The sequence below is a fragment of the Xiphophorus couchianus genome, chromosome 22, assembly GCF_001444195.1.
Source record: "Xiphophorus couchianus chromosome 22, X_couchianus-1.0, whole genome shotgun sequence".
Classification (NCBI taxonomy): Eukaryota; Metazoa; Chordata; class Actinopteri; order Cyprinodontiformes; family Poeciliidae; genus Xiphophorus; species Xiphophorus couchianus.
The window spans coordinates 7,027,053-7,040,756 of NC_040249.1; the positions used below are offsets into that span (position 1 = coordinate 7,027,053).

Sequence of the window (13,704 nt, forward strand, 5' to 3'; positions counted from 1 at the left end):
CTGAATTTAAGCAGCATTCCAGACACTGAAAGGAAGGAATGTTCTAGTATGTGAGAAGCAGAGACTGCAGGTGAAACTAGGGTAAAAGTTTGCCAAAGTGTCATATTCCAAACTTCACACAACTTCCATGAAAATGTAACCAGTAGAATACTACATCTTAAATCCCGTTTTAGGTGTGAAAACTGTACTTTCATGATCATTTCATGATCATTTCATGATCTTTCATGCCTCCCCAGACGTTTCTAATACGTGGCAGAAGCGTGCCGTTAGTTAAGGGACAGCCGCACTCAACAAAACTCTTTGCGGTCGTGTCACAGTGGGTTTAAGCTCAAAAAACTACAACTTCCCCATTTTTTTTACACAGGACACCTCCTGTTTCAACCCCCCCCCCAAAAAAATGATCACAAAACTGTACCGCACGCATGTGAGCCTGCACGTAGCATTCAGGCTGAGACGCCCAGAGATCCAGCCCATGCGTCCAGAGAGCCAACAGTTCACCGGAACATCACAGAGAGGAGGATCTTATTCCCCCCCCCCGTTAATTCAGCGAGTCCTTCCCGAGGAAGTGAGACTTACTTCAGAGGACACAGCGGCTGAGGACACGGTTCTCCTGCTAGCTACGGGATGCTCTGGACGAGGTAAATACAGCCTCCTGGATCAGATAAGAGACGGGGGAAAAAGGCCTGTACGCATATTGCATAGTTATTCTCTAGTTCACAGTGAAAGGCTGCGCGTTGTACCCAGACTAGTGTTAGCACGGGGCGTAAAATATTGAACTGAAAGCTAAGTCCCCTAGAGATTTGCAGTACGGAAGGAGCTAAAATAGATACAAAATAACAACCTGGCAAACAGGAGGACAAAAGAAGAGCATGCGTGTTTCTGCCCACGCGTCGTTGGCTTAGTTATGGCATTCCTATGCAATGTAGCGTGGGATGCTACTGCTGCCTTCACTTTGCATTGAAGGCAATGCAAAGTGATATTATTATTTGAATAATAATAATAATAATAATCTAAATACATTTTCTACAACGCGGCATACTAGAGTGGAAGTATCATTTGTTGCTGTCAAAATGGAAAATATTTAACAACAACAAAAAATGACTAGTAGTGAAGCATCTTGCTTAAATAAACCAATTAATCTCTACAGCACAAATTGACCGTGAACCAGTGATTCTTGTTAGTTTGCAGATTTCACTTTGGCTTGGAGCAGGTAAGACTCCATCGGAGGGATTTTAGTCCGCACACGAGTTTCCACGGAGGGGAGGAGCGAAGACGTGGCAGTCCTATCCTTTTCCATCCACATCCTTTGCTTTTTTTTTTACAGCATGACTTTAGAGTAAAGGTAAAACGAGACATTTGAAAAGAAGTTTCTCTGCCACGACTAAAAACAACTTGGATTAAAAAAAACATATACATACAGCTAAAAGATTACTTTGATCAGTATTTAGTGTGAAAACAGCAGTGAGGTACGGAAAAAAATATGTTTGTTGAGGTTGCTGCTCAACAATTGGCAATTTAAAAGTATGCTTTTTACTTATTGTGTATTTATTGTTTCTGATGTGAAATATTGTAATTTTTAGGGATTATATAACAGCTGGGTGAAAGATTCTGTGAATGGAATGATCAATATGAATTTTATACAACTTTAGATTAGATTTGATTATATATGTGTCGAAATCTTCATATTTTTCTTTAATTTAGGCAGGGTCAGTTATATTTGGAGAGACATCCATTGTTAGAATTTAAAAAAATATTTTTTCTGAATGTATAATTTTTTGAGCATATTTATTAACTCACTTACTTGGTTAGTTCCAGATTATTGGAGCAGAACTGAAAACAAAATGTTTTTTTTTATTATTTAAAAAACTTTAAATTAATGCCAGTTTCCTATATTTTCAAATGCTCTGCAATTATTTTATGACTAATGAAATATTATAAGTCAAATCTAAGGTTGATAGTGAAAATCTAGAGTGATTTTTTTCACTCTAGTAGATTTGTTTTGCATATTGTAGGCAAAAAAAAAGATAAAAAGTTGAAGTGTTCATCTTGTGCTCATCAGTGTCTGCTTTTTATTAGTCACATCATAAAATGAGTGATAGATTCTTTCTTTAAATTAATCTGATGTTGCATTTCACAAAATGACAAATAATATAAACAAAGAACTCTTGATCACAATCTGATGTTGCTGTGATGTGGTTTTCTTTCAAAAGCAGAAGCAGAGAATGTGCTAGAAAGAATAGAAAAAGTGGCCGGAAAATACATTTGCTGTGTCAAAGGAGAGTCTCTACATAACTTCCCAAAGTTACAAAAAGATTCACCCAAATGTACACTTTTATTCCATTACTTTTATTCTCTTGAGTTTTACCTTATTTCCGGTGTTTTTGGGGTAATAACAAGTATTCATTTTCAGTAACACTTTCTTTATGCATGTTTCCAGTTTTGATTAAATGGGAGCTGTTTGAATATATTTTTAGTTTGTCATTGCGGCATGCTGCAGACCTAAATTAAAATCCCACAATTCGTTTGTTTTTTCAAATGAGGGCAAAGTCAGAGCCTGTCTGAACCTGCAGTCTACTTTCAGTTCGATTCTCAGCAGAGCTACACAGAAATGATCTCACTATATCTTCAAGGTAGCTGGCACAGCGGTTGTCAGTGTCATTGGACCTCAGTTAGGAGATCCCCAATGCAAACCTCAACTGTGCAGACTGTCTGTGTTGTTCTAAGCCTTTCACATGCCTCTGTGGGTTCTCCTTCACTCATTTGCCCTCACAAATAGCAAATGGGTGTGAGTGTGTGTGTTGTGTGTGTTACTCTTTGCTCTCTCAAAAGACTGGTGACCTTACTTCTTACTTGACTGAAACTAAAGAACTATCTATCCAAAGGACTATGTACATATAAAAATGAATGTAGTCTCTATCTGAGTTTAAGTTTAGATCTGTAATGAGCTCAGCATCTAACCTTTTGTCACACATGTTGATTTTATTGTGGAAAATTGTAATTCTTCCCTCCAATCTCTTATGTGTTCCTTTTCTGTTAAATGTGTGGTTTTAAAGAGAAAATACAGCTGCATCCTTCACAGGCACAGTGACTTCTTGGATTGAAACCTTGTCCAAAATCTAAAACCAAAACCAGACGTGTTGACACCAACCACAGACTTATTTTTGTGTCTCCGACAGGTTGTGGGTTTGACCAAACGCTTCTGTTTTTAGGATAAAACAGAAGCATTTCTGGTTTAACTGTTTTGTGTATCGAAATTTGAGTTTCATATTTTGTCATTCTCGTTTTAATATTCAGTTCATTCCCACTGAAAAACAAAGAAAACAGTATTTAACAAGTAGGGAAAACAATACCCTAAAACACAGAAAGAAAAACTATGTTTGAACGACAACATAGAAGTGCAAATGCAAAAAATCATGCAAGTAGGCTCAAGTTTTAACTCGGTGAACAAGAGATGTTTTGTTTTTTGAATAAATAGAATCTAGTAATAAAATCTATGAAATAAAGTTTTCAAGGAAATGAATATGTTGTTTATCTAATCTAAAAGAATCACATCCTATGACATCAGACGAACCAGCACATTCAGACAAATTCATCAAAAGGACTTATCCCGCTCTCTTTCAGAATGGAGCTGCCATGTTGGTGTTTGTTGCTGCTGAGCTGCCTGCAGTTACTCTCAGCCCACAATGATTTCTTCACCTCCATAGGTAGCGCACACACCGTGTAAAACTGATCCCTGTGATCATTACATTTAACCGAGTCCAGAAGCAAACATCTTTTCAAATCATGAAATGATGACATCAATGATGCATTGTGTAACCCATGCATGTTCTTCTGATTTGTTGCCACTCAGGCCAGATGACAGATCTGTTGTACACTGAGAAAGACCTTGTCACGTCTCTGAAGGATTACATCAGAGCGGAGGAGAACAAACTGGAGCGGGTTAAGCGGTGAGAATCGAATCGAAGTGTTCAATCTGTACAGCACTGCTTTTTGTGGGTCACCCTCATCTCGTACGGACGATGGCATTCCGTAACTTTTAAAAACGGAAAAGATTTCAATTGACAAGGCACAAAGTCTCCATCGTCACCAGATACATTTACTGATAGCTTTAAACCATCTTTCGAGAAATTACTTTCAATGTCAGTTTGCTTCGTACGGTTTGTTTTGTTGCATGTCAAACGCATTCAACAAGGACTCGTAGGCGCAAAACCTCAACGACAAAGAAAAATTAGCTAAATTCAAAGAGGATGAGATGCTATGAGATGAGCAAGAGCTTTAATTTGCATCCAACAATTAAACAAACTTTTCTGATTGAATAAGAAGATTCCAATGAATCTCTTGAAAACAAAACTCACCCAGAGAAAGATCAGTTTTATAAACTACAGATTAAAACCAATTTTGAGGAATATTTGCTCTGTCAAGTGTTGCTTTGATTGCTAAGTTCAGAAACAGTTTTGCGTTTTTTAGAACAGCGCCGGTGCAAAATCCCATCATTTCCGATCAGTACTCTTGATCTGTGTTGTCATTTTCATGGCAGGTGGGCCGACAAGTTGGATTCCTTGACAGCAACAGCCACACAAGACCCAGAAGGGTTTTTGGGTCATCCCGTCAATGCCTTCAAACTGATGAAGAGGCTGAACACAGAGTGGGGGGACCTGGAGAGTCTTGTACTTAGTGACACCACTGATGGTATGGACAACTGAGAAGTGCTGGCATTCACAGTTAGCTCTCACATTAACATTAGAATTGACTAATTCTAGTGTGGAAAGTTCAGATTTGAGCCGTCCACATTTATTGAAACTTTCTTTAAAGATCTGTCAAACAAAATTTACCTGTTGTTTCAGTTGCATGTTCTTACATGGGAAAAATAAGAAAAATCCAACCTTTAGATTTAGTCAGTGGACAAAATGACACATTTTTAAAAATTCCACAATAATTGACACATTTATAATCTCTACAAATTCTTAAAGCTGAACATTTCTGGTAATTTGTATCTTACTTGTTGCAGTTGATTCCAGATTTGTCAGCTTTTAAGACATCTGACAGTTCTTCAAAATTGGAAAGACTAAATAGGAGGTTTTAGAACACTAGAGGTTGGACAATTAAGGCTGGTCGATGATCTATGTTTTTTCTTTTCACTTTGCACAATGAGGAGGACGGTAAGGGCGTCACTCTAAAGCTCTCTGGCAGAGAACTGCAGTCACCAAAACTCCATAGCAACCAAGGGGTTTTTACACATCTTTAAAACTGGTGCCAATAAGTTTAGAATTGGTAAATACTTCTTCATTGTGGTTCACGTTTGTACCCGGGCTTCTTGATGTCCCGTATGTAACACTGTGGCAAACTCACATGTACAGCTGATTCTGGTGCAACACCTTTTCTATTGTACGTGTGTGTTTTTTTTTTTCCCATTTCCATTCATCATGTGTCTGTCTGGCATTCAGCAACTACAATTCTCATCTTAGATATAAAAAGCCGCCTCTGGCAGGATTCAGTGCTGTTGTTACTGGATTCATACGCCTCTAGAATATTTGATGTGTGCAATTCTTACAGGATTTATCTCCAACCTGACCATCCAGAGGCAGTACTTCCCCACAGAGGAGGACCAGACTGGAGCGGCTAAAGCTCTTCTCCGGTTACAAGACACCTACAAGCTCGATGCCAACACCATTTCCACAGGAGACCTTCCTGGTAAAAGCTGTTACTTCAGTAAATAGTCACATTTAGCACCAGGTTCAAAGTTTTTCTTGATAGTTTATTTGTTGTTTAAACAGCACCGATGTTTTTTTTTTTTTTGCCCTCCATCGTCATTGTTGTCCTTTTATTTGCTCACCAGGCGTGAAGCACAAGAGCCAGATGACAGTGGAGGACTGTTACGAGCTGGGTAAAATAGCCTACTCAGACGCCGATTACTACCACACGGAGCTGTGGATGGCGCAGGCCCTGAAACAGCTCGACGAGGGAGAGGAATCCACCATAGACAAGGTGACGGTTCTGGACTACCTGAGTTATGCAATCTACCAGCAGGGGGAAATAGAGCGAGCGCTGGAGTACACCTTGAGGCTGCTCAAACTGGGTAAGCTGCCATCAACGGTATTGGGGAATTGAATTAAATCCAGTGAACTGTTTACGGTGACATCATCATCATTGCTGCCATTTTTCTGCCACAATTTCAGACCCGGAGCACCAGCGTGCAAAGGGCAACGTGAAGTACTTCGAGTTCCAGCTGGAGAAGCAGAAAAAAGAGGAAACGGCTCGGACGCAGGAGGAGAGTGGAAAGAGGGTCACGAGCGAAAAGAACAAGAAAAAGAAGCAAAATAACTCTTTCTCTCTGATCCCAGAGAGGAAGAAGTATGAGATGCTTTGTCGAGGGGAGGGCCTCAAGATGGTGAGGAAGAAAAGCAGCAGAAATAACGACACGGCGCCTCACTTTTATCTTCCACTCTGGTTTAATTCTCAATCTCACTACTAGACCCCGCGCCGACAGAGCCGGCTGTTCTGTCGATACTACAACAACAATCGTCACCCCAGGTTTGTGCTGGCGCCGGTCAAACAGCAAGACGAGTGGGACCGCCCCTACATCGTTCGCTACCTCGACATCATCTCCGATGCAGAAATCGAGAAAGTCAAGCAACTGGCAAAACCACGAGTAAGTAACTCTCTGAGCAGAGGAGCGTTTGTTCAATGGCGTGTTTGTGATTTTAGATGTTGAGAGGTGGCAGGTTAAAGTCACGAGGCCGGTTTGGTGGGTTAGACAAGCATCCGGGGCCGTGTGGCTCTGTGTTGGGGGTTAAATCATGTCCCTGGCTTCACAGCTGCGCAGGGCAACCATCTCCAACCCCGTCACTGGAGTTCTGGAGACAGCTCATTACAGGATCAGCAAAAGGTAAGACGGAAGGTCATAGGAAAGAGCTTTGAGGGAATTTTTCCTTTCCTCGAAAATGCATCCGATTTCTTCTTTGGCCTATCCAGAGCTCCACTTTGCTGCCTCATTAAAGATTAAAGGCTCTTGAGCTGAACGCGGAATGAGAAAACATTTATACAGCTTATGCAGTGCCTTGTAAAAGGATTTCTTGTCCCTTTTATTTGTCATCATAACCCTAAACCTCAGAGTATTTTATTGGGTTATTAAGTGCTAGACCAGCATAAAGGAGCATAAAATTGCTAACAACAAAAATAAACAAAACAAAACAAAAAATTTCGATTCTTTTTACAAAACCAGCCTTATGGGATGTGTCTCCACCAGCTGTGGTCATCTGGAATGTTTTTGTCTATGTTTATTTATTGTTTTGTAAAAAATCAAGTTGAACGGAGAGAGTCTGAACAGTCACAAGTTCTTCATTGATTTTCGGTCTGTACTCTACTTGGCTAGTCCATTTTAACACAAGTACTTTAAAGTACACAATTTAATTGCAACTCTGGCTCTACGTTTAAGTCCACACAAGTTTTTTTTTGGAGTTTCTAGCATGTTTTTTTCTCTCAGGAGTGGACTCTATCTGTCAACTCTAACCAGCTTACATGTCAACAATTGTATTTATATTTATATTAAACTACACATAGATGGGCCTGCTGTTAACCAATTAGTTGACCTTAGAAGGCATGTGTTTGCGCTACCTTTACACAACTTAATTTAGAGGTTCAGTTGAAGAGGGTTTGCTTGTGTTAAAGTTTAAAACCTTAAATCCCTTTCCTTTCACCTCTTAAATATGTTATAGTTTGTGTTGGTTTGCTACATAAAATCCCAATAAAATCCACAAAGGTTTACAATTGTAACGTGATACAAACCAGGGAAAGTTCAAGAGGTTTCGATACTTTCTGCAAGGCACCTCAAACATATCAGTGGACTATTACTGATTGACAAAGAAATTGTATCAAGTTGTATCAGTGCTGCTAGCTTACTTTGGTTTGTGAAAAAGTTGTTTATTTTAAACTACTGGGGCGCTCTCCAGCTCAGGGGTCTGCTTCAGAAAGGTAACACAACATGCTGAAAGGAGAGGAAAATGTGTTACCGTTTCTGCTAGTTTGTATTAACATAGTTGCTTTGTCCCACATGAGGTTCATCACAGGCAGTCGATGAATAAATGATCAACATGATTATTATAAATAACATCTAGAAGTCCAGTATTGCCTCATGGAACACTCTGCTGCTTTTTCTTTTTAATAACATCAACAACCAGTGACTCCATCTGCTTTTCTTCTCTCTCTCTCTCTCTTTCCATTTCATCCATCCTGCTCTGTCTGTCCTCTTTTTTATTTCTTCCTCCTCCCGTTTTTATTTCCTGTACCCCTTTGTGTCCTCTGGAACTGCCATAGCTAAGGCGAGCCACGGTGCATGACCCTCAAACGGGGAAACTTACCACAGCCCAATACAGAGTCTCCAAGAGGTAAGGGGTCACAGGTCAGCAGGTGCTCATCCAGCTCCCGCTTTGTCATTGTCTAATGGCTGGCTTTGTTTGACCTTGCGCAGAGAAAATGCAAATAATTAGATGGAAAACTAACAATAAAAGGGTTTTAGTTATTATTGGTGCAAACAATTTGTTGAGGCCAAAATAATTAAACCCTGTGGATGATTCATTGAACTCTTATTCCTTGCTTTTTAGCTATTTCCCACACAGGAAGTCATAACATGCCATCATGGCTGCTGTGGTGCAGCTGTGCAGTTTTTTTTTTTTTTTTAGCTTTATTTTTTGTTAATTTCACTATTTGCAGCAGAGGTGAAGTCATTTTTCAAGGCCATGGATTAGATTACATGAAATGCCCAATTACAAATCTAAATGCTAGCTATCTCATCTAAACTATGTTAGTGACGTTTTCTGAAATTTGTATCCAGAACTAAATATAGCAGGCCCAGCAGCCAACTCAAACCCCCACATCACTTTGGTTTTACTGCTCCCGGTAGTTAATGTCAGCACACATGGATGTGAGGGTGTGGTGTCACTTTGATGTTTTTTTTCTGTGCGTTATGTGTGAGTCAGCACGTCGTCATAGATTCGGTGAGCCATGAACAGGAGGAACGGATGGAAGGCTTTTTTTTTTCAGACGTGACTTGTTTAAATCCGTCCCTTCCAAACAGGAATGCCATTTTTCATGTCTGAAAACAAATCTTTATTTTAGGAGTTGGAATTTACTGTTGTGGGAATTGTTACTAGCATGGCTGGTTTGATGTGCATATTATAGGATTTTACTGCTTCTTCCATAAAAACGACAATTTAAAATTTTCATTTAAGATGCTGAACATTAGCAGAATTTTTTATTTTTTTTTTAGAATAGTGTAATCCTAAAAAAAAAAGTTCTCTGTGGTGCTCAACCACACCACCAAAGTGCACAAACCTGCACCCTGAGCTGACTGGAGATCCTTGGGCTCTTTCCATGTTTCCAGTTTATTCCCACGTGCTTTCTATTTTTTTCTCCCCCTGCATGTTTTCAAGCGTGGCATGAATTTGTTGCTTTTACAAAAAGATTTGTCTACTGCCATCTAGTGGACAAATGTGTATCCTACGACAAAAAACGTCCTCGATCTAAATTGCTTTGCCTCCATTGTTGCAGTGCTTGGCTCACAGGCTACGAGGATCCTGTGATTGAAAGGATCAATGAGAGAATTGAGGGCATTACAGGTCTGGAAGTTGACACAGCAGAAGAACTCCAGGTAAACCGATAAATAAAAACAAGCATAGACATTATGTGAACATTTACTAATATAAAAATTAAGTGAATGTTTAAAAAGGCTTCTTGATTTTCTTTTCCACATGATTATTGGCTTATTTCTGCATCTGTACAATTTAAACAACTTTTTGTTTTTCTTTGATTTCATAGGTTGCAAATTACGGTGTTGGAGGGCAATATGAACCTCACTTTGACTTCGGAAGGGTAAGCTTTCTAATTGTTGAGAGTTGATTTTCTGTTTTCGAGCAGTCGCATTGACATGACATGACATGACATTACATCTTTTGTGCAACAATTCCTCAGAAAGATGAGCCAGATGCGTTTAAAGAACTTGGAACTGGAAATCGTATTGCAACATGGCTTTTTTATGTAAGTAAATACATACAAAGAGCAGAGCTGGCTTTAAGTTAATCAGTGGCTTTTGTTAAAAACTCCAGTTGTCATATAGACGTGTTTTTTTTCACTGCAATAAATAATATGCCAGCAATGTGGTGTACGTTTATTTTTAATTATTATGATGCTTGTTAGAAGTCACTTCTTGTTAGAAGTGATAAAATGTTATGTGAAATAAATAATTTGTTTTCAGTGGCATGAGAGTTGCACTTTATGCGCATGAAAATGCATGCGTGCACAGATGACATGTTGACAGTCACCTAATATTTTTTAGGTGACTGAAATAATTAATTAATGGACAATAAAATAATTAACATGATAATATTTAGTGGTGCAATGCAGATATGTCTTAGAGAAACATTTCTAAATATTAAATTGGTAGGTCACTGTTGAAATATTGGTCATGTTTTTCTTTTTCAGTTAACTTAAATTTAATAGATTTTCTGAATAAGTATAAATATGTTAACAAAAATTAAGTATGGGACTTAGATTAATTTTTGATTGAAACAAACCATTTGTCTCTGAAAATGTACAAAGCCTAATGAGCCTGACAGTAAGAAAATATATTTATATATAACATATCTGAAAAATTTCTTGACTGTGACTTGTTTTATGTTATTTTATTTTTTCACTTTTCAATAGCAAATAGCTGACGACAATCTTGATGAAACAGCTAAATTTGGTCACTAGCATTAGTAGTTGACTGTAGCTTGTAAATAATTTCTCAAATACTGTATTAAATAGACAAAATAATAATAGTATTGACCTTAAGTCCACATACGTAATTCATAAATAAACATCGCTTTGACTGCTCTGACGCAGGAGCACCTCCGGATCACCCAGTGGGAGTAGAGAATGATGTTGGGCCAACAAACCTGTCAGCAGCTTATTTTTTTCTTTGCTTTTGCTGTTGCAGATGAGTGATGTGACTGCAGGGGGCGCCACAGTATTCCCAGACGTAGGTGCAGCTGTTTGGCCTAAAAAGGTAAAAGCACACTAACACTATTTACTTGTAACATGATCGATTTGGCTGGATTATAAAATACCACATATGTTTGTCAAAACAATTTTAGACATTCAGATGTAATAAACACTAAATGGCTTTGAGTTTTGTAGCATACATTGATCTATAAGATAGTTCTTTCTAAATTATGTAGATAATATTTTTTTTATTTTTTTTTTATTGAGAGTTGATGTGTTAAATGAAACTATGCTAAGTCAGATTCATACAGATGGAGAGTTGCCGCTAACATCTACCATTGATTGCAGGGTACTGCTGTGTTCTGGTACAATCTTTTTGCCAGCGGGGAAGGAGACTATAGCACCCGGCATGCAGCCTGTCCAGTGTTAGTGGGCAACAAGTGGGGTGAGTTCCTCTTTCGGAGTTCAACCTTGGCTCTACATTATGACACACAGGATTAGTCTCAGTGGATAACTTCAGACTTCATGCTTGGATTTTCTGCTTCTTCATTTGGGTCTTTAGCATTGTATTAATTGCACATGTATGAATTGTAAATGTACATATGGGATGCTGCTTTGCTGAAATAGTTACACCGCTTAAACTTTTCCACATTTTATCACTTTATCACTTTTAATTTTAATATGTTTTGTTGGGATTTTATGAGACCGATTGAAAAATGGTAGTGGATAATAATGAACCTGAAAGAACCAGGTGTGCTACAGTAAAAGATGCAATCATTTGGGGGTATGCCTCTTTGTTTTTGTTAAATACTTCAAATTCAGTCCAGTTGGATAATTAGAATCTGTAAATAGCAGTTTTAGATTTGCAAGAAACTGTCAGTTGGATTTAGGTCTCAGCTTTGACTAGGCCATTCTACCACATGAATATATTCTTTTTCTAAACTATTTCATCGAAGTTCTGGCATTATATTTAAGATTGCTGTCCTTCTAGAATTGGTTTTCTTCCAGGAGAGTCTTGTTTCCCCATAGCATGATGCTGCCACCACTATATTTCACAGTGGGAATAATGTGTTCAGGTTGAATTTCAGTGCTAGCTTTTCACATCACCCTCTTTTTTTGCACCCTCTTTCACGTAAAATCCCGACAAAATGGGTTGAGACTTTTGTGTAGTACATTAGCTAATGAGAAAAACATCAAAGAGTATGTAAACGTTTGCAAGAATAAAGCAACTAACTAACTAGAATATTCTCAAGATTGTGTTTTTCTGTCTGTCAGTATCGAACAAGTGGATCCACGAACGAGGTCAGGAGTGGCGGCGACCCTGCAGCCTGAATGAAACTGAATAATGTATTTTTTTTTTTAAGAAAAAAACAACCCTTCCCATTGAATCCCTTACCCCTTGCCTCATTCTTGTAAACCACCGAGGACCAGAGAACTCTGCAACTCGTCACAGATGATCCATGGGGTCCAAATGGATCCCTTCATCCTTCCCTGTCTGACTGTCAGCAAACAGTCGGTTCTGCTCCTCACCTGTTTTCTGTCTGTGAGCCCGGAGATTGTTTTGATAACATCGAGCCCCCTGGACAGCGTTCGCGTCGCTGTGACAGATAGCATGTTCTTAGGGTCGTCGGATTGGTTTTGAGAAACACTCGAGCTTTGTTCATTCCCATGAGTCTTTTTCTGCACTCTGAATGAACTCCAGCTCTCTGTGGTGAGGTTATCCTTCAGTTTGTGACTGCAGGGGCCAGCTTCCCTCTCTTTAAATTGAATGGTAAAGGATTCTTTTTCTTCTTCTTCTTTTTTGCATTTTTATGTGGCCTGTTTGAATTATTTTGTTTGACTGATGTGACCCTAGACCCTTAAGAGTTTTTGGAAACTGTAAAATTTTAGACAGTAAAAAAAAGTAACAGTTGTAAAACTAGTAAGTTCACTGAATTTTTATTTTTAAATCTCAAACATTTTTTAAACTTCATGCAGTGTTAAATTAAAAACCTTAGATGGTGCATGAACAAACAAAAATCATCCTGTACAAGGAGCATTCAGAGCAAAGTTTTCATCTTTTGCTAAATCTATGCAGTACTTTATCGCATGTTGCACATTATACTATCTGCCGAGCTTTTCCCCCAGTGTTTACACTGTGACTTCACTCTGAAAGTTATAAATGAGGTTGTGCATAAACAACGCGTGTTTATAAAGTCATGCAAAATCCCATCTGCATACAATCCAGTGTAGTCTGTTGTACTGTTTCATGAGTTCAAGTTGGTGTTTAATTATCCTGCATAAAGTTTGATGCAAAATCAATAATTATCAGCTGTTATTAAGTAAATAAGAGCAAGGGAACAAACACTAACCATCACAGCCTTAAAATCTCTGGGGGGGGGTTTATTGATTGTGGTATGTCTGTAAGTGTGAACATATTTGGATTTTCCAGATATGCTTTTTATTTATATGTCCCAAGTCAACTTTTAAATGTCTTTTCTATAATAAAGACCTTTTACTGACAGAAAAATAAATTGTTTATCTGTCTTTTATTTCAGGTCTACTTTCCCTTATGTTTAAGGAAAAGTAAAGCAACATGACATAACATTCAGTATAACTTCAATTTCTGATATGTTTATATTTTCCCTAGGACACTGAGGGCACAATGAACAAAAAAAAATATAAAATGTCTGTTGAAATGTGAACAAGGTATTTTTTCTGCATATCCAGTCAATCGGGGGTGGTCGT

General features: G+C 38.4%; 1 protein-coding gene across 2 annotated transcripts; it reads left to right on the forward strand.

Moving 5' to 3' along the window:
* Window positions 1-440: 440 nt before the first annotated feature.
* Window positions 441-13,480, forward strand: p4ha1b (prolyl 4-hydroxylase, alpha polypeptide I b). 2 transcript variants are annotated; one of them, XM_028007434.1, is made up of 15 exons: window positions 441-638; window positions 3,622-3,704; window positions 3,851-3,947; window positions 4,538-4,689; window positions 5,554-5,691; window positions 5,837-6,076; window positions 6,177-6,388; window positions 6,473-6,649; window positions 8,314-8,384; window positions 9,547-9,646; window positions 9,814-9,867; window positions 9,967-10,032; window positions 10,973-11,041; window positions 11,326-11,422; window positions 12,253-13,480. In XM_028007434.1, exons 1-15 carry the CDS (start codon window positions 625-627, stop codon window positions 12,321-12,323), a joined length of 1,641 nt encoding a protein of 546 aa, XP_027863235.1. In that variant the 5' UTR covers window positions 441-624; the 3' UTR covers window positions 12,324-13,480. The 2 variants fall into 2 exon arrangements, with proteins under 2 accessions (XP_027863235.1, XP_027863234.1); XM_028007433.1 differs by lacking the exon at window positions 8,314-8,384 and adding an exon at window positions 6,816-6,886 and having other exon boundaries at window positions 442-638.
* Window positions 13,481-13,704: the final 224 nt, after the last annotated feature.